General features: G+C 38.6%; 1 protein-coding gene across 3 annotated transcripts in view; it reads right to left on the minus strand.

Moving 5' to 3' along the window:
- Positions 1–22113, minus strand: part of ATG7 (autophagy related 7) — a 103748-nt gene that overhangs the window by 51695 nt on the left and 29940 nt on the right. For 2 of the 3 annotated variants that reach the window (XM_086755704.1, XM_086755707.1), the window contains 2 exons: positions 21469–21549; positions 6543–6665 (listed from right to left, as the gene is read on the minus strand). In XM_086755704.1, coding sequence (XP_086611830.1) covers positions 6543–6665; positions 21469–21549 — 204 coding nt within the window. Of the gene's footprint in view, positions 1–6542; positions 6666–20145; positions 20552–21468; positions 21550–22113 lie in introns of those variants that run through there. The other variant, XM_086755706.1, reaches the window with a different exon arrangement.

Raw genomic sequence — 22113 nt, forward strand, 5'->3', positions numbered from 1 at the left:
AAATAACTCATAAAAACCCTAGTGTACCTTTGCACCGGTACTTGAGGAGCTGTTACTGTTAAACAGGAAACATCAGAAAGCACAGACACTTTGAGTCCCCTTGGCAGAGAACGTCTGCTATCGACCAGCGCTCACCTGATCAACACTGTTCATTAAGAGGACAAACAACTGAATTATTGTCACCACAAGCCACTACTCCAAAGCTGCAGAGGCACTATGAAGAACACAGGGTAAATGTCAACGCTACAACCATTCCACAGCAGCTGGAAAGGCGCTGTATTGCTAAGGCCGAGGTTTTTCACAGCTCATATAAAATGAGGCACCGATTGCTATTTGTTGCACAGCTTTTCCCCCTCACATAAAAACTGAAAGCAGTACTTTCCATTTATAGCTATGCAAGATTCACTGTGAAATTTTATATACAGATAGATTCAAACTCTATCAATGTTTTGGCACTGTAGCAGCAATTCACAGTTTAATCGGTACAGATTTTTTAAAAAATTACCATCTATTGCTAACCCAAATGCCATTATTCCATTTCTTTCCCTGATTTTAGTCTAAATTTTTTCCATATATTTGAAATTTCAAACAAAAATGATGGCTTGATATCAAGAGCAGCTCAAATTAAAAACAAACAAACATCTTTACACTGAATAGTTATAATTTCCTCTACCTCTGCACCCAAGTATTCATTCTTACATTTGAATTTACAGAGTTTAATTTCATTTGGCTAATAACTACGCTAGTTTAATGATCTATCAACCTATGCAGCTAATTAGTAGCACCTTTTATTGAAGGATGCCAACATTGAGAAGTCAAAATTTGCAAGTAGAAATATTTTGTAAGGTTGTTTCATGTTTTTGAGACAAGGTCACGGAGGACATTTATGACGATGTAGATTTATTCATTTTTAAGTCACAAGGGCAGTGTTTCTATAGCTGTCCTCACTTTTCCAATCTCTCTTTGGAATCCAAACGCGAGTGAGGGCTGAGTGATGAAAACACGGTGGTAACTGTAACACCCCAAGCTCTGGTCTTACAGGTCTCTCAGCTCAGAAGACCAGCAGGCTCTCACCCTTGAGATCTTCCTTGGAGCATTCCCGTGGCACGGTACGCTCACAGAACTCTGTTCTGTACACCCTACAATAGGCTGTCCTTCCCCCTCCCTTCCCTTGGCTTCCACCGCATGCGGCCCTCCCTGTCCTGAAGGGACAAACAGACGTTTATTCAAATACGTCGTGAAACACAAGCATTTGTGCACATCAGCTGCCGATGGAAGTCCTAGAAGGAGCCTTTGAGTATTCTAAGTAATAGTAATGGAAGTTCTCAGTAACGTTTGCAGGGGAAAGACAGAGGTCATGGTTTGGTATGAAAGAGAGGAAACACTTCACAGGTATTTCTGAATTCTTCAAAGAGCAGCATAAAGTACCAGCAAACAGACCGTTCCTGGGCTTGTTCAAAGGCTCTAAAACCCAGTTTGGACTGTTTTGCGTTGATGTAGCAAGTGCCTCTCCTTGGCAAAATGTCAACAGCAGAAATACCAGAGCTTCAGCAGAACGTTGTGGTGAAGGACAGACCTACTAAGTCTGTTTTAGGCATGTAACAGCAAAGCATAATAACCAGAATGCACTGGAAATTTAAACACCCTTTAAAGTCTACCTTAACAGAGAACCATTTCTCATCTGGACTGTGTTCAACAGGAATTTTTGTGCAGAAAAAAAAATGTACCATTATTTGAAGATCTGGGAAATATTGCTTAATGACTGAAGAAAAATGATGGCATTAACTGACATAATGAAAAAACTCAAAAAGAAAAAATGAATCAATCTCCTGAAAGAAAATAGATTAACTCTTAAGAGATTCCAGGGCAGGCCTGAATCTGTCACAGTGAGTTTCTCCTGAAACGCATCAGATTAAAAACATGAAGGAAAAAACCACCAACAAAGAAAAGTCTCAATACTAATTTTGATGTACTCCTCACTCGTGTTTTTTGGGGGAAATTTTCATAACATCAAGTAAAATTCAATTCTGCATACTGCCTGCTCAACAGAAAAATAACTGTTAAGTTACAGAACTCACTATTATGTTGCTGAAGAGGAGTTATTCCTGTTTTGTATGGGCTTTTTTTGGCTATTCATACGTTATTGTTTCAGCATCAAAACCACCGCATAATATAATGCAGAATCAGAAACAAGCAGGATATTTTTAATAGCAAAGCACACTGGAAATTCTGAATTTTCTTCCAGATTTGGATAAGCACAAAGTTCACTTTTGATACCAGCTGCCTGTTACACAACTAAGCCCTGTTCTCCAAGAAATGGCTGAAATTGCCAGGCACAAACCTCAAGTAAGTGCAGAATCAAAATAAAAAAGGATTTTCTGTATTTTCTCCTATTTGAAGAGCTCAAAGTATTTTGCTAGCATGATTTTTTTTTTTCAGTTAATCCAACCCTTCTATGGGATAAGAGTTCCAATCTGCATGGTCTGGGATACAGAGAACCAGCACAGCAAGGGGTTTTTGCGAATACCAAATAGGGTTCATCCACTGAGCACAAGAACTTGTCACAGAAACTACAGGCACTGTGCATCACACCATAAGAGAGAAAAAACCTGAAGAACAAAATTGCTGAAGTAAAATAACAGACATCATGACTTGTTGGCACCAATATCTGACCTTTACAATCACATTCAGCAAGATGAACTCTGGTCTGGATTTGATTTCTTCCAAAATTCTTTAGAATTCCTCTTACATTGCAAGAGTTCTACCACTTCTTGCGTTCTAATCAGTCATAAAACAAAGTAAAAATTTCATTTCTTTTACACATTCCATGATCTCTTTCATCCTGATGAAAGCAGAAAGTAGAGTAACGCTTCCTAATGCATCCAAGTAATTTAGGAATTGAAATCCAAAGTAAGAAAGTGTATTTACATTTCAGTCTTATTAAGAACAGAAAGAAACTAAGTTTCTGCGCTTCTGAAAATTGATATAGCTGAAAACGTCTCGTATAGAAATTCAACTGCACGTCCTACAGCAAATTCATGCAAAAATGTCACTTTACCACTATTATTCCTCCTTCTATCAACACATTTCCGTAGATGCCTCACTCCCAGCAATTTCAAAGGCACTGACATATGTTCAGTTATTTCTGAAGAAAAAGGGCAACAATAAATGAGTAAGTAAGTTTCTTAGAAAATCTTACAAATGGGAATGGTTCTTCCACAACTACAGAATAATCCTGACTATGGGCTCTATTAATATGTCAGTTTTTACTTCCAGAAGTGTAAAAATTACTCTTTGACACAGCAGTCAGGTGCGTATCAGGAAAGCTGTCGTTTCAGACTACGTCAAATACAAAGAGCTCTCCACACTAGCCAAACCCAACGTACTCCGCAGAGTTAAGTCCGGCCTGTGTGGTGAGAAAGTCAGCTGCTTCTAGAGACCCACTGCGATACGCAGCCACCGCTGGGCACCCCAGCCAAGTCCCGAACTGGAGGTAATTCAGTTTGTTGTTACTCTGTGTCGAAATCAATGCCCCTAGCTTCTGAGGAATAATTCAGCGCATAGGCTTCCTCTATTTTAAACCTGACTACACATTGAACAAACACCAGGTTTAAAAGTTCAGATTAGGAGTAAGAAGACCAAGCGATCTGGAAAGCAGAAGTGCAATTTTTATGTGAGCTTGGGCAGCTCCAAAAGTGAATTATGTCCAGAAGAAACAAAGTCTAGGGTTGAAGTGGGAGTTTCCCACAGCTTCTACTGGCCTTAAAAGCCATGCGTGTCATCAGTCTCCTGTGGAAGCTGCACATAAATATCTAACCGGTGTTAAAAAAAAATATTTTTTTTTTCCACAGAACCTAAATTAAAGCCAGATGTGGAAAAAGCAGATGCCTGAAATTTACTGTAATTTCACAACAGAACAGAAACACTTGCTAATTTTATTACTTACTGAGTAAATTGTCATGCTAAGGAAGTCATGTAGAACATTTCTAATTTCTATAAATTCTATAATGCTCTATTGACTAAAACCTCTGCAACTGGTATCAAATTTGAGCCATAAACTAAATCTGTGTTACGATCCCTACTCTGCTTACACACTGAATGATGATTATATTCTTCTCAGCCATTTAAAAAGAGAAGGTGAAGGGTCCTGTGTCAGGATGGTATTAATACTGAGGTCAAAGCACAGCCCTGGAAGAGGAAAGTGAACAATGCAAGCTAAAGAGATATGTAGTAAGTGAAAATTCTTCCATGTCTTACTGCAAATTGTATGGCTTTAACCTGGGCAAACGCAGCCTGTGCTAAGCATGAAAGGTTTTCATGGAAATTTCTGAGCAAAACATTCAATTAAATGCTCTTAATGAATCAACATTTAAAGAGTGAGCCTTTTAAAAAAATAACAAGACTGAGTAGTTTCCCTATCAGATGCAAGTTTATTAGTCTAATATCAGTGATTTTACATATGCAATTACAACACAATCATGACATCCCTGCAGAAAATTTAAGGTTGGACGACATGCAACTTTACAGGTCTATTTTCACTGCAGTGGAGCAATGGCACCGGTCAAATTTTACTAGATAGGAGGAAAGGAAAATCTTCAGTTACTAGAAGCCACTTTTACGGTCTCCAAACCCAACAGCCATCTACAAAATCTCTTTGAAGAGTCTGAGTGCAGAAGGACAAGTAACTTCTCAACAGAACAATCAAATACTCTAATTACCAAATTACCTTTGTTGCAGTTTTTCGAATGCCATGTATCAAGAATACCTTAAATCAACCTAAAGAGCATCAATGTTAACAAATCCAACGCCTCCATTTTAGCGAATACGTTCTGCCAACAGCAGCTCAAAAGCCCCCAGAAACCTGAAAAGCCATTTCCCAGTCTTCAAACACAGCAATATAAATTACATCACCTGCATTGCCTGAGAAAAATGAGCTCAAAACACAAGAACAATTCAACAAAAATACCTCATGCACCTAAAAATTTTTACAGCTGCCCCAGTTTATGTACTGAGGGAGTAGTGAAGAACAACAAAACCATCTCTTTAATTTTCAGAGTCAACAGTGGCAAAATGTAACAAAAAAAATAGGTCTTTCAATCCAAAGAAAGCCAGCATGCTCCAGAATCTGCAAATAATCTGCCTTCATAAATACAAAACTTTATCAAGACCATTAAAATAGTTAACCATGACTAAACAGATGATTTTTTACAAAAATATAGCAATGCTACAGGGAAGCAAACAAGAAAAGTCACTGGTTCTGTGGTAGTTGGGCTAATTTGAACGCATAAGCTTTGCAAATATTTTGTACATCAGTTTTTTCCACCTATAAGCAACGATTTCACTGTATAAACCTCATTGTTGAGCCCAAAGATTTCTGAAAGCACGCTGATTCAACTTATGTTAAACTTTGAACTTCAGTAAATTGTAGTAAACTCACACCAGACTCTACGTTTTCTAAAGAATATCTAAAACTTTGTAAACACACACTTTGTATAAATTCACAAGCTGAAAAATAAATTTATTAATTAACATATGCAAATAATAGCGTACTAACTAGGGCAATTGTAACAGTTTTCAATGCTGTCATTAGCAGACTAGACACTTCTCAGGAGCCTAAAAGTCACGTATGGAAACCAGACTCCAATCACTCTTACTGCAAAGGAGTAGGACCTGTTAAAGGGTATTTGTTTTCCTTTGTTGGACCCCTCTCATCTATATATTTACATCTTCTCTAGGCATTACCAGGCTGACTTAAGAATGTATCAGGTCTCTCACGGTTTAATGTCTCCAGCGTCTGCTCCAATTATTTAAAAAGGTTAAAACACGAAATGGAGAGCCAAACCATCATTATCCGCCCCCAACCTTATTATGCAACACCGTTGAGCCATTTCCAGCTGAAAAACCAGCTATACCATTTACACAGGCTGCAGCAACTGAATAATCGCTTCTCAGAACCAACTTCGGAAACATCCATGTGATCCTACTACCCCAAAGCTATAGATGTAGAACAGTATAGACGTTTGCAGAGTAAGGATTACAAACCGTTATTAAAATACAATATTAAGACAGATATGTTTCATTTTTTACAGGACAAACTCGATATCACAACTCGTTTAGTTATCTCCCATGAGAACAAAACATACCCCAATTTCATTCCACATTCCAACTTTTGTCACTAGACAAATAAACAGCATTGTTTTCCCCATATTATAATCCACCAAGCAGTACAATAATTACATTTTAGATTGACCCAAAATGATAGTTTATTTCCTTACACCACATAACACAAGTCACTTGTTTTCTTTAAGTGCAATATTTGAAAACTCAGATGCAAAAAGTTACAATCAAGTTAAGAGAATGTCTAACCTACCTGGAAACCTGTGTAAAAACTGCGGTTGTTAGCCCATACTGGGCTCTGGGCTATTATCAGTACTTGTCATGCTTGTGATTCATTTCGTCACCTGGTTGTACAGCTGAACATCAAACCAAGCACCTTTTACTGCCACCTCTTTTTACTCAGCATCCAAAGTGTCTTTTCTTACCTCAGCAGCCTGTGTCTCCTGGTGTAATAAAGTTAGACCTGTCAAGTCTTCTAAGAAGGAATGTGAAGAGTTAAAAACTTTGGCTAGGAAATTAAACCCTTCTCGCTCATACTGGTCAAGGACCTGTCAAATAAACAAACAGAAAAGGATTTTAAATAAGATGCCCATAATGTGAATCATCATCATATCCCACTTACACAATACAAGTATAATCTTTCTGAACACTCAGAAAATAACTGTGTATTCTAAACAGGTAAAAATTACAGAGAAAATGAGTATTTCTCCCAATTCAATTTCTGAAGTGGGGAAAAGTGGAGGTAAAAGGGAAGAGAAGCGAGGTTAAAAATTCCTGGTTTCAAACGTATTTTTAAGCTTATAACAAGACAGATGATATGGCAAGAAGAAAAACTTAGTTGCAAAGTCAGGAAAGGACATTACACAAAACACAGTAAGAGACTGTTCCAATGCATCAGCTAAGGGAAAGAACCACGCTGGGCAGTCTGAAAAATTCTCCGAGTCAGTGTCCAAGTCCAACATCCTCCCTCTCTCCAGAGATTCATGGTGCTGAGACTATTGTATCTTAAAGCACTCTCTATTCTTCTCCTCTGCTTTTCCCAGTTTATCTTTTATTTTGAGAACTGTATAGACTCTTACAAGAATTTTATTTCATGCAGCTTTAGCTTAAATGACTATTTGGCAGGCTGATTTCAATCAAGTATGATGGAGAGTGAGGAAACAAAAGCTAAATGTCAAAGATGAACACAATTCTACAAGTCTTGTGAAAGCAGGTAGGAAGAAAATGGAAGGAACTCATGACAAAGCAATCCCAGTGTCCATTGGTTTCCCGGTTTTGTTTTACTGCTGATCATTAATAGCCTGCTCTGCTGTTGTCAGGCTCACAGATGAAGCAGCTGAGCCTGACAGACTGCAAAGCAACTTCTCCTACAGAAATTCATGGAGCAGAGCAGGATGTATGCAGGGACTTCAGAAGCACACAATATTTTAACGCAAAGGAGCAGTATATACGACATCGACAGAGGGGCAGGGGGAGGATCATCAGTATCGCCGCAGAGAGGAGATGCAAGCTTTTCAGAAGGGTCCGTGGAACGGCTTCATTTAGGAAGCTGAATGCCTGCCAAAAACCCTTTACTGTGAAAGTTATCGCTGCCTTTCTCAACCCTTACATCTTCAGCTCAGTCATCATCTTCCTCAGACAAATCAACATCAGCTCAAGAGTGAAGAACAGAAAAAGGCACTAATGATTGGGCACTTTCACAGATGGTTGTTATTTTTCAGAATGGCTGTTATTTTTCAGAATGATGACAATTTCCAAAACCCAGCATCTGTAAAAGCCAGCACCTCCTCCAGCTGCTGATTCTGATAACCTGCTCCTGCTTCTCACCCTCCCAACCGCACACACTGCTCCTGCCTGTTTAAGCCCTGTGCATGTCTTACCTCCCTGCATGAGCCCCTCTTTACCACAACAGTTTGACAAGCAATGCTGCATTGCTGTCATATCACGCTTTTCAGAAACACATCCTCTGCAGATAGCGTGGTATGGCTGCCCTCGAGGAAAGCTCCAGCAGAAGCCCAACACTTACTAAACACCAGGGAATCCACAAACCATTGCATCTCTATAACTGCCCACCCATGGGAGTACCAAAATGAGCCAACAAGATACAGCTCCAGGGCTCCTGTGCTCAAAGAAATACCTCATTTTTCATTGTCTGATGCATAAGTTTCCAAAAATCACAATATTGTGCCCATCTAAGTCTTCTTATAGCTTATCTGTGCAAGTTACACACATCACGCATCTCTATTTTTAACTCGTCTCATTTTGGTACAGCTCCTGCAGAACAAGCGCAAGCAGGACACAAAGCTCTTACACAGAACACTGTGGCAGGGGCCATGGACAACCTTTCACTGTATATATTCTATCCTTATGTGGGGAAAGAAGCATACGAGGAATTTGTACAGCTCACGTGCTCCTTAAACACATCCACTCTTACTAGGCAGACAAGTTCCCTGCAACCAGTGGAAAAGGAGAAAAAAATCACCGAGTTTGCTCTGTTGTGAAACAGGCAATTCAAGCAAGTGAGCTTCATTCCGAGGTTTAAAAATAAACAGACAGCCCCTGCTCTCCCTACCCCTGAAGAAGCCATTCACCCTTCTTTGGGTAACGTGGTGGGGGAGAAAATTCTTTTTTTTTCCCCTGTAGAAACTCCATTATGTCACACTGCTAGACTTTCCGTGGCACTACAACAGCAAATTCAGGTTGGGGTAATAAATCTGACTACACACACAGTATCTTAAAAACCTAAACCTGAAGTACAACAATATAGAATATTTTTCTTGTATTAGTACCCACAGAAGTCTGAAAAAACTTTATCAAAAAGTGTACTTGCTCATTGTCATTACTTAATTTTTATAATGGGAGCAGCCTGCTGAACAGAGGTATCCATGAACCAGTTTTAAAACAGAAATTCCGGCCACGTGGCCCAGAGAACAACGTATCAGGGAGCCACAGACCGACCTGGCAGCATCCCCCAGTTTGTACCTGAGCAGTGGTGGCACCATTACAGAAGGCATACACCACAACGAAACCCTTTTAATACAAACAGCGATTGAAAGAACATTTTGCCACCTTCAGGGACTTTATTTCCCAATTCAGCTGATTAAAACTTTACAAAAAATGCCGCGGAAGGAATGAACACCATTAACTTGCCCACATCTAACCTTTACTACACAAACTCAGTAACAGCTGTCCTCTTATAAACATAACGTGGCAAACATTTGTTCAGCAGCCACTGAACGTACCTCAGAAAGAAAAAAGAATGAGGCAAAACAAAACTCATCTCAAATTCCTGTGCCAGGAGACCACACAGGAATACTCTGCAGGTCATCAGGAATAAAGCCAGTCTAGACATCAAACAGGCACAAAATAATTCTCAAAAATGTTTCCAGGTTTAATAAGTGCTCAATTGGTTGCTGTGTGGAAAGGAAATTTTCTCCTACTTAATCGTGTCCAGCAGAGTCTAAAGGCCCACGGTTGGCAGGAGTTGGTGTTTCAGTTCTTAACAATTCTCTTTGCCGCTAACGCCGTACTTGGTACCAACCTCAGCATTCTGAGCAACAGCTTTACAGGAGGAAAACACTTGAGACATGTTACAGTTTTGATCATTACTGATCTCAGATTAGTTACTATCTGATCACAGATGTAAAAAGGTCCCTCATGAACTTTTTCTGGGAATAACCGTGTCACTGTCTAGTCATTCAGTGACGTGTCACTACAGAGCAATTAATTTTCTCAAGCAGAAAGAACTGCAAAGCAGCAACTGAAAGGACCAGAAGGATGTATTTCTTCTGCCCAGCAAGGCAAGCTGGAGCAATGGAGATTTATTATGGAACTCTTATCATTTTCTCACTTGCAGATCACTTTTCAGAGCTGAGGAACAGAACCAGAAAGCAGCACACCTTCCGTATTTCATGTCTGCTACAAACACTGCTGGGAGAACCCACATTTTAGACCCACAGTCTCTTCTGACGCACGTAAATCTCCCCACGGGTTGGTGCTCCAACCTCGGTTCCAGTCTCCCTTTGACAGAGCCAGAGGTACAATTGATTTTTCACATGATGGCATTTTCATAGGACAAACGAATCTGCGGATGCACATCATCACAACAGGGACAAACTGCTGTATTGCTAAAGTCTTTTGTGTAAATGATACATGGTAACTCATTTTATTAGCAATCTTATTCTTGTCTGTTTACTGAAGGAAAAAAAATAATCTCATGGTAGGAAGAAAAAAATAGAGGCTTAGAGTAAGAGAACTTGTTTTGAAACGAGAAACAGATGTGCAGCCTTGGTGTTATATTCTTTTTAACAGCATTCTTCACAAAGAAGTCTCAATTGCTGGGTAGAAAGACATTTAGAAAGAGAAGCTGGCTCCAGGATTGCTTTATAGCATAAAAGTTAATATCTGGTTAAGTAAAAATACAAAAACCAAGCTCTAAATCCTAAGAACTTGGCCACTGATGTAAAACCGGCTCACATTTTATGCCTCATTTCGGTCACATGATTTCTAAACTTTTTACCAGTATCTAAATTTGTTTTGGCTTTTTTGTTTTCTAAGTAGTTAGCAGCTGTAGAGCTTCAAACAGTATTGTTTACTTTCCAGGAAAAATAAAGTAAGAAGTTAACGCTACCAGATTTGTTGTTTACAGTAGATAAGACAAATGGGTAGCCTACCTCCGAAACAACGCGGGTGCTGTGTGTGACACTGCCTGGCTTCAAACATTTTCCACTCCAAGAAGACAGCACACTTCCCCTCCCACCCTGCCTCCCCCCAAAGCAGACAGATACTTCACTAAACATTTCAGAGTCAGAAAAACCACAAAATTCAATGTTCTATTTCGGAATTTTACATGCCCAGATGTATTTTTGCACACTGCTAACTATCCAGTCATCACAGGCAATGCAGAACAAACAGAAAACTACTGGGAGCTTTAGCATGTTGAAAAGAGACATTTCACTTTCAACAGCTGCTTGGAAAATAAGGAAGACATGTAAAATCTTGCCAGTTAAACTTTCAAAGCTCACCGTATCTGCTATTAAAACAGGAAGGGCAGTGAAAGACTACAATGCTGTGAAGAATTCTCCGGAGTGAGACCAGAATAAGACGAGGCACGTGAGCCACTGGGACCTTGGGTCTAGGCAGTTGCACGGGTAGCACTGCTAACATTCAGAATTTTATCACGAGACTCTATTCTGGTTTCCTTAAAATTCCTCAGCTCCTAGACTCTTGCCTTTTCAGGAAGCTTTCAATTTGTATTGCCTTTTGGTCCTAAAGCGCTGTAAAGAAAAGGCTAATAAGGTGATCCTGTATCATATCTACAAAAAAGAACGGAACAAAACGGAACTTTTCTGAAGATCATGTAAGGATTTTTCAGAAACTCAGTTCATGATATTGGAACAGAAAAGTCTGACAATGTCACAGGAGCACAAAGATGACTCCTACGACACTTCATCTTCTGATAATACTGCAAGTATGGTCTTAACGCGTGTATGAATGGACATACATACTTGTGCATTCACACACGATTAAGTTTTAAGAACAAGATCATGAAACAAAGCTCTGAAAAGGGTTGTATTCCAGGTGCAAGCTGAAGAAGGCTATTCTGAAAATACTGGAAGGTTATAAATCACAAGGCAAAACTGGCGTCATTTTTGGCTCATGTCCAAATAACTAAAACAGCCTCTGCGTACACAATTTTCTCCTTACTGTCCCATAATCAGTATTAAAAATGACAGCAAAACAGTATAAAACCTTACCTAATTCAGGTACAATATGCTGAAAAATCATTTAAGACAGAGATTGCTGTTTTAATTTAGAGTAGGAATGCAGTGATCCCAACGTGTTCGGTCTGTTGCCATTACCTACACTGATTTTGAATTGCAATGGACAGAGAACGGAGTATCGACTCGCTGCAGAACAGGCCCTGAAAGGTCCCCACAAGACTTTTCTTGGCTTAGGAGTTTCCAGTTTCTTCTTTCGAACAATGAAATGAAGGAAAGTAGAGTCCATAGAAATTTAAGAGATGTCAGTTGAAGCTTGGTCTTGTCTACACTAAGTCTTGGGAGCTGCGTGCATTCTGAGCTTTTCTGAAATAATCTTGATGTGTTTTGTACACACGTAGCCATTTTTCCTGATATGAGCTGACTGCCTAATAATACAGACAGAACTGCGAGATTTTTATTTTAGCTACTCTTTCCTTTCAAAAATGTTCCCCACAAATTATTTGAAACACAATGGTATCTTCAGATTACAGTCAGCATAAGGACTTTCTACGGGACAGCGTACAAATTTAAGGCATTCCTTCTCTGAAAGCATTAGTAAATAGAAATGAAAAGAAAGAAAGAGATAAAGAGAGAGGGAGAGTAGAAGAAAATAAACATCTCCATTCTAGAGACTGAGAACAGAGAAACAAAGGAGTTTTCAAGCAGACAACATCATGAGATCATCTGTCCCGACCTCTTTTAATACATGGGTATATCCTTCAGTCCCCTAGTAGCCATCTCTTGCTCGCTCCACATTTCACACTTGACAGATATTTACAGCTTTATTTATCCCCATTCTGCTTCCTGTCCAAAATTTACGCTGATTAGCTCACCAGCAGTTACAACATTTTTTGGCTCCAGTTCACACTGGCATGAGTCACCATCTATTGTACAGCAACTGCAGAAAGCCCTTCTCTCTCTCCAGTCGCCTCTGAGGTTACTGACGATGTGTGGCTGGACAATCTCTTCGTTACCCATACACAGGGACAATCTATAGCACAATCCTCATTTTTGCCTTGAAGAACCAGTCCAGAAGCGGCATCCAGTTTCCACAGGCAATCCCTAATGCTGGGAGTGAAGCAAGGTCACTTCCCCAAGCATCTACGAAAATCATTCTTCTCGCAGAAAAGCAGCTGTCCTACGCTGAATAGCATTTTGGCTGTCTGCACAACTTGATTCCACAAAGACTGGAGCAGTCCATCTTTGACGGGCTGACTTAAGCAAGCAAAAAGGCAACACTGACTGGGTACTGCACATGGAGTCCTTCATTCCACGTGGCCCTCACCTGCCACCAGCAGTTCTACAACAAGGCACCAACTGTCAGACCCGAAGCACCCAAAACTATCTCTACCTTAAGAAGAAACTTCAGCTGCTCAGTGGTTCCCAAATCCAGATCTCTAGCTTAAAAATCTGTATTTTGTAGACTATTCCAGAGCAGGTTTTGTCATCTGGATGCGCTACAAGACTTATGCAAAACAGCACACTGCAGGAACAGCAGCATTTTCACCAAAACCACACATATTTACTGGATTTCATCAGTTTCAGTTATTTTACCCTCTTTTAAAATGTAATTTCCTTCACATTTTTCCAGTTTCAAAGAAAACAGAAGCACTTCTGCAAAGACAGAGGAATAGGCAACCCTGTAAAAATGTGGAAAAATTGAATAAAGGTTAAACTTAAACTGTTGAAAAATGCCGATATGGCATTTGCAAACAAAAGAACAGTTGCCCAATAAAGTGAGGCTGATGATTCACTGAGTTTAACCAAAAAAACAGGGACAGATGTAGCCAGGCTTTTGTTTACTTGAAGAGATTCCTCAGCTTACAAACAAAAATATCCAGGTGTAAGTGGCAGACATGAAGCATGCTGTGAGTGTATTTTCTTTGATGAATATGCACAGAATCCGTGGAATAACTGACCAATAAATAAAGGAATAGAAGGCACTAGGTTGCGAGGACACAAAAATCTTATGGAAGTAGAATAATTACAAATTACTCACATCCAGGAACATGAACAACCGACCTTTTCAGTTCCAGACAGAAACCTACGGGTTTGAACTGTTTCTGCATTCGGCAGTGGTAGGGCGAGCATCAGCGCCATGCCATCACTACACACTGCATGTTCCTAGTTTTTATTCACTTCAGTATTCTCCAACTTTTTTTTTTTGCAATTCTTACATAAGAATCTGTCACTAAGTATATATTTTAAGTCAAAGTATTTTAGTTCAGTTTTGGTTTTACTGACACAAAAGGAATTCTGTAACAGCTGCACAGAGAGCATTAAGTTGCCATTATAATAAATAATTTAAAGTGGTATTCTAGACACAGTCAGATACTGAGCATGTCAATACCAGGAAATTGTGGTGATGCTACCTCTTTCCTACTGATCGATGGTCCTTTACTTTCTACCAATTGTAGTTAAAATGTACTTGAGCAGGAGGAAGAAGAAATATTGAAAAAACAAACCCAAAACCACTCTAAGACCCACAGAATTTACCTGAAATGCAACAGAAATACAACCTGTCAGAAACATGACAGAAACATGAACCAATTGTTTTTAACAATGGCAGGTTTCTTCTTCCTCTTAAAAACAGTATTTTAAAGCTAGTCAACTTGAAAATGGGAAAACTGATTTCATTAATGGTGCACAAACTATATTATGTAAGTGCAGTATTTTCACTTAAAGACGTCAATTAATTCTGTTTTTTCTTTTAGTACAAATAATACAGATTTCTATTTAAGACAGATTTCATAAACGATTCCCTCTCCCACTTAACAACTGCTTAGAATAATATCTTATATCCATTTAAGGTCACTGAACAATTACTGAAACACATTTTTACCTCTTTTAATGCTATTTAACTTGGAGACAAGTAAACCAGTCAATACCATGGACCAGTCAGTCACGTCAGCTGCTTCTTGGACCAAATTTTGGGATTCTCTGCAATGTACCTTCAACTCTATTGTCTAACATGGTACACTGCCACACCAGCAGAAATCCACACACTATTTCACTTAAACCTCAGGAAACATTTAGAAAATTCACCAAACAGAAGAAATATGGAATAATAAAATAACTGGATTTCTCCTCTGAAAGGCAAAAGTGTGTTACTTATTACCAGAAAGGGATTCTTAATCGAGCAACTTCACCATTCCGAAAGCAAAAGCAGTAACAACAGAATTGCTGATTTTCTGGAGCAAAAGAAAGAGGGAATAAGATAATGTTTAGAGAGTTTTATGTTGTTTTTTTTTCCCCTTCTTTCACTCTCCCTTTCAAGAAATCCTCTTGATCATCTAATCAGCGGAGTTCCAAACTTCCATTGCAAAGAACACAATACTGAAGAACGGCTCCCAAAACCACTCTGCAGTAAGCCGTAGCTGTCTGCTCCCTTGTGCCACAAAAGCAAGGCCCCAAACCATAATGATCTGGGGAGGAATGTTGTTTTACTTTGTTATTTAAACACATTTTCTATGCCAAGTTGCGTCTAATCTCCCCAAGATATCTAACGGTTGCATGGGTCATCCCGGAAGAAGTGTCGGACATGAAGAAGACAAACGGATCGGCTAGAACAAAGATAACTATCTTCGGTAGGGGGCTGGGTAATGAAAACTGGGTTTGCTCAGCAAAACATGAAAGACACAAACCTCCAGTTTTCGACATTTCAATATAGTAGCAAACACCCACACTCACAACAAACATTTTGATACTGCATGTACAGCTGCCAGCTCCTGAGAGGCTGAGTTCCGTATCCTGATGTCTGCAGTTTTGGAAATGCACCCTCCTCTCAGAGCCCTGAACGCAAAACAAATCCTCACCCGTGTGAAAGTACTGGGGTGGGTGTTTGAGTCGCACAAAACACAAATTGATCTCTAACTTTTTATAAACCATGTCAATTCTTCATACAGATAAACACCTTAACAACGTAAGCTAAAATGCAATAATGTCTTACCGATTCGTTGTGGAGAAGCACACTAGTTCCTTCTCCTTAAGAGACATCGTAAGTAATAACAGCAAGAAATTAGTCCCTGCTGTAACGCTAACTAAATTACAACAGAGAGTAAGAGAGTACTCAAAAAGAAAAAAAAAAGTTTCCTAAATTCTTTTATACTTGCTACAATTCTCTTAGTTGAAGAAAACATAACAAAACAATAAATTGCTTAAGAAGTGATTTCACAGATATGTTAAAAATTGAAACGAAGACACAATAGAATGGCTAAGAGCAATTATTCATTAAAGATTTCTACCATCATCACATCCGAGGGAGCAGAGAAGAGGACAAGTAAACACTGCCAGCAGCAGTACTGGTCAAAGTTTTGAACTATCCTTCTTGCCATCCGACTGAATTTTTAAACATTACTTCTCTTCAGTATCATAAGATAAAGCATCAAGTTTTTGTTTCTTTTTTAAAAAAATCCTGTCTTCTGTTGACTTTGGGAGGCTGTTTGGTGTCAACAACCTATGTTACTGATCAAACGTCACTAGACCTACACCCCACAACTCTGAGTAAGTGCTGCAAAACACTCATCACTTGGAACTCTCGCAGTCCAGCCAGAACACTGCTAAGACATGGGAATGTCAACCTGCTTTCTGAATTCGGGTAAATGGCATAATGTTCTGTCTTTCCCTGTGTTCCTTCCATTTACAGCCTTTACCGTGGCGCTGTTACGTGCAAGGCAGTTTATTTGGCACTCCTGCCTTCACACAGGATTAGCTGTGATGTTCCCAGACGTCACGATGGACTAAGCAAGGAGCAGCAAGACATAAGACTTCTCCACTGAACTAGACATACATCATTAACATTATATATATTTTTTTTTTTTTTTTTTTCTGATACAGGACAGGGATAATGAGCTCTCTCCCACTTTATTACCTGTCAGTGTTGTTGGTTTTTCAAATTCTATTCTTCAACTCTCATCCATCCTGTCCATTCAGACGCCTCCTGACCTTCTCCAATGCACAAAACTGAATACCCACTGATTCCATACCCTTCTCGCTGTTCACAAAACAGGGTGTTCAAAGCTAATGTTATTTTAAAGATTTCTTGCGTTCTTCATCACGTTCGCCCTCCTCTAAGGGAACAAAATTCCATCATAATGGTCACATTATGTGGTCATCATTTCTTAGTGTGTGATGTGGCATTCTTAGCACACATCCCAGCTGCCTTCTGTTAGCATCCTTTTACCTGGGAAAATCTACATGATACTGTGTTGACTTTATTATAAAAAATTCAGTATTTTTGAAATAGTAGGACGAGGCATTATTTTCAAGAATATGCATCTTTCAGGCAACCAGCAGTAAAACCACCCTCACTGTGACTAGTTTTGAAAATATATATAATTTTAAATTCAGTGAGAGAACGGAAATAGATATCCAAAGAGGTAAAGAGTGCCTGAGATTTCAAAAGTTATGGGCAAGATAATCCTGCCCTCTGCTCCCCTCAGTTAAAATGACATTTTATCAAAGAGGGAAAGCAAGTGACAAATTTCTCTAGGTCACTTATCATAAAGCAATTTTCTATGTCACCTTAAGAGAAAGAAAAGTATTACATTTAACTCAGTATGCTGAAAATATGCCTGGGTATATTAATGATGCATTATTCAAGTCCGAATGAAATCTATCCAGCATTAATACAGAGGCTGCACTGTACACAGAAGTGTCAAATGCTAACATATGTAAAGTCAGGAAATAAGGAAAGTTATAAACTGACGCAGTTACATAGACTGAATGTTACACAGCTACAGAAATAACTCTTTTTAAACATTCTTTTCAATTTTTGCAGTCTTCATTCCTGAAGGACAAACATTTCTCCCCATTTCCTCCATAATTTCTGCAAGCTAAGCAAGAGTTTGTTTTGTTTAGTCCAGGAAAGATCAAGGACTTTCCCCGCCATCTCTATTTAACAGCAACACAATTCCTGAATTGAGAAGTGTATAACACAAAAACATTAAAACCAATTTCACTGACAGATCTTACAACACGCTATCACTGGGAGAAAGCAAATGTGAAAGTCTTCTCGTGCAGCTAGGGCAAATATGAAGGGTCTTCCTGGAATCAAAACTAAATTTATGGCAAGTGAAAGAAATCAGTAAGTTACTGAATAGTGCAGATTACTGCCATAACTGATTAGAACCATTTAAAGTAAAAATGTCTGCAGAGCAGTTAGCGGATGAGAACAGTAAAAGCATTGTTATGTCTACATGAGAATAGATTTCAAAACTGAAACACTCAAAAATAACTTACGCAACACAGGCACTCAGTAAATGTCACAGTAGAAGTATTTAATGTATTTCTGGGATGTTAAAAAGGGAAAACATCTGCAAGGGTAGGGAAATATTTCTGCTGCAAAATGAAATTGTAACATAATGCCTAGAATACCAGTCCTGATCCTAGTGTCTACCCCTTCATGAAACGCAATGAAACTGAAAAACATCTGGAGGCAAATCAGTACAATTATTCAGTGGTTAAAAACCTACAGCTGAAGCAGCTGAATTTTTCAGCACACCGAATAGAAAATTGAGAAAGAACTTGAAAATTAGTAGAGATTCTTACGCTGCCTTTTTTTTTTTTTCTCAATTTGATAGTAGAGATAATTACACATCAGACCGATTTCAGTAGGGGAGGGAGAGAAATATCTTTAAGGAAAATAAGCTAGCTTTCTAGAACACGGGCAGAAAATCTGAAGTCTGGGGGAAATGAGATCTGTAAGCTGTATATAAAACCAGAGGGGACATCTCCATATCCCAGCTGGTTAGTAGCAATAATCTTTTCTGGTATTAAACTCTGAATCTATGAATTCTCCTGGTTCATTCCACGACACACCAGGAGGAATGAGGTATAATAAGAGGAAAATTTCCATTACCTTCAGTAAAATATAAACACTGGCACTTAAACTCTAAGACAGACATTTATTTAACATTCATGTTTCAAGGCCTGCAAGGATCAGGTAGTACAGAATCAGGAGCACTCTACTTTTCTATGGGATTGTACACCTTCTCACCATAGTATTGTGAGAAAATATCTTCATTTTGCTCCCAACAGGGTAAGCAGCTTAATTAGCACAGTAAGCAACAAGCTTAACATTCTCGATCCATAAGCAAAGCGGTTTCTACAAATAAATATCTAGACTGAAGAACTTGGACTCTCCCTTCTCAGTGACAGAAGCAGTTTGACATGGAAGTGGAAGTGCACCAGAAGAGCTCACGCTGCTCCTGACCTACTACCCAACTGGCAGCGCAGTGCCGTTAGCTCTGACAGAGGATGCTTTCCATTCCAGCACATGCTTGTGAAGAACCAGAATAGGACAGAGGGGGAAATCATACCAGGAAAATTTGGCCCAGAATAAAAATAGATTGGTTTCCTGCTGCGACCATCCCAAAATTCCTGAACAATTGCCTGTGGGAAGCTTCTACGGCATGCAGCCTGTTTAGGACAATTCTGGGTAAGGAATAGCTGGCTGCTTGGACGTCTGGTCTCTTCGACTTCAAAGCCAGAGAAATGAAGTCATGACAGAGTCAAAATGAAAAGGAATCTAATCTCGAAACATGCGGATCATTAGCAGCTTCTCTTAGGTCATCCAGCTGTATGGGATGGCTGAAGAATGTATTGGAATTTCTGTAAAGAATTCTAATTCATTAGTTTTAGGTTTTAAGAGTTATAGAGTGACAAGAGCTCAAGAAAGAGAATGCTGGCACAAGAAAGAAGAAAATAAATAAGGGAACAGCAAACTCAATTATATCAGAAAAGCCACTTCTCTCCAGTGCTAAAAGTTTGAATCTACAGTAAATCTGACACAGGTCAGGAAAAAATTATGCTAAATCACTGTATTTCAAAAAAACCAACATACAGAACAGAGTACAATTAAATTGTAATTGGATTTGTCATTTCAAAGTATTAGCATCAGATTTCCAGATAATACAGGGTGACATACTCTTATGCTAATAAATAGAAAGCTAGCAAAGTAAACAAACGCTGTGTTTCTACTGTAAGGAAATACACGCGCCAATGAAGCAACCTTTTCAGCAGAGAAGTAACTTAATACCCAAACCACGTGAAAAGTGATCTCTCTGGGAATAGCACAGCTGCTAAAATCCAAGTCAGTTTTTATTAAATCATCAAGTCTGTTTATGTAAAACAGGGGTCTCTTAAAATGACCTCCGAGAGGAAATTATTTGCTAAAAAAAATTGATACCTGCATTTAATTTATCTACATTGATGTATGCTTTTATGTATCAATATGTCCTGGATGGGAGATAAAAATTTAAAAAAAAAAAAAGGAGAAAAAGGAGAAAAAAGAAAAAAGTGTATTCTAACTGTTTAACATCATCATAAAGCTTTTTTTTTTTTTTTTTTTAACATAAGTATTTTTGTGGAGTAAAATACTTTAGGTAATACATACAGTATTTCTGCAAACCATACTTCTGGAAAAGATGAGAAAATAATCACTCTTAGCTACCGCTAAGCTTTCAGCTATTCAAGAGGGTAGATACCTGTTTCTAAATATAACAGCGGTTTTAAGTCTAGTGCTTCAATTGTTGAGGAGAAAATGGACGTTAATAGTTCTTCCAACTTTGTCAAACGTACTTCGATAGCCTAGAGAAATACCAGGAATACTGCAGAAAAAGAAATTGTGCAAGTCCTCAAAAAAATGACAGTGCCTTAGGAGTTTTTGATGGCTGTTTGAAAGAAAGAACAAGTGCAGTGAAAAGAACGGAAAGAACATCTTGCATTAAGTCTCAAAGTACGTAAAAGTGAACTAAATTAATGGCACTCCCAGGCAGGCCAAATCATGAGTCAAAACCTCTCTGGGATATTGAGATATCCCAGTCAGAATTTCTTGAGCTTGCACTACATGGCCATAGAAAACTTGCCAGGAAAAAAAAAAAAAAAAAAAAGCAAGCTTTTCAAGGCCACAGTAGAGGAAAACAATCCAAGACTGAAGAGGAGGCCTCACACAGACACATTAGCGGGCTGCCCCAGTGTTCTGGCAAGGCAACAGATCCAAGCAACAGCTGTAAATCCATGAGGTGACTCAGGACTGTCAACACTAGCATCAAAATGAAACATCTTTTCAATAAAGAAATGTAACGAAAGTAATTTTTTTCTCTTAAATGTCCTTTGTATGTTTGTTTTGTATCATAAAAGAGAAATTTAGACAACTTTGCATATTCATTGCGATATTAAGTTCAAGAAAGCTAAAAAGATATATTTATTCATCAGACATCAGAAATAATTTCTTCAACAACTAAAAAGAGCAACGATTTTGTTCCTTCCTACAAAGACAAAAGATATTGACAGCACATAATGACAAATTTTTCAGAAACGTGTTGGCCCTAACCTCTCCCTGGTTTCTTTAGCTATGACTAGAATGTTTACGTGGAGATAGCATGCAAATAGGTGATGCCAACGAAATTTGGAAAAAAGCTAAAAAAGAAGGATATGAGGGCAAAAGAACTTTAGCTGATGAGAACACAGATTTCAAGCCCTAAGGAAGTAAGAGAAAACGTCAAATACAAAACAGTCCTCAGTACCCAAGACTGACCTAGAGCCAGACCATTCTGTACACATAAATAAAGTACAAACTCACACTTACTCTGGTTGAACAGGCTGTGCACTTATCAAATGCCAGGCTGACTGGAAGAACATTATCAAATCTTGATAAAAATCCACGGATCTGGAAGATGAAAAAAATTACAATACTATTTCATAATTACAAAAATACATTTCCAAAATGTCACATGAACTGGACACACAGGTTCAATAAAACGATAAAGAACGGCTACAACTGGGGTAATACTCTTCTAACACAGTGACCCCCAATAACACCTGTAGTAAATTTATACTCAATATATATTACAGTTTTTGCGTATACAGATAACGGCCCAACTATCTAAACGCAACCCTACTTAACCACCAATAGAGGCACAGCACCACCTGCAGTCTGACTTTTCTGATTGCAAAGTTCAATCAAAAAAAAAAAAAAAAGTCATGGTATAACCAGTTAAATATGTTTTTTTTTTTCATCTCTATAACATATAATCTAAAAACTTCACTGTCATGCATTCCTAAACTTTGTTGTTAATACGATATTACCGATACATAATTTTTAAACTCCAGCCCATTGTTTCTGGTAACAGAGAACGCACTGGAAACACTTTGGAGCAGGGTTTGACCATTCAGACTATGAACTCTTTGGAGTATTGATCATCTTTTTTATTCTGTGCTTTTACAGGTCTAC

The sequence above is a fragment of the Chlamydotis macqueenii genome, chromosome 10 (assembly GCF_036417535.1).
Source record: "Chlamydotis macqueenii isolate bChlMac1 chromosome 10, bChlMac1.mat, whole genome shotgun sequence".
NCBI lineage: Eukaryota > Metazoa > Chordata > Aves > Otidiformes > Otididae > Chlamydotis > Chlamydotis macqueenii.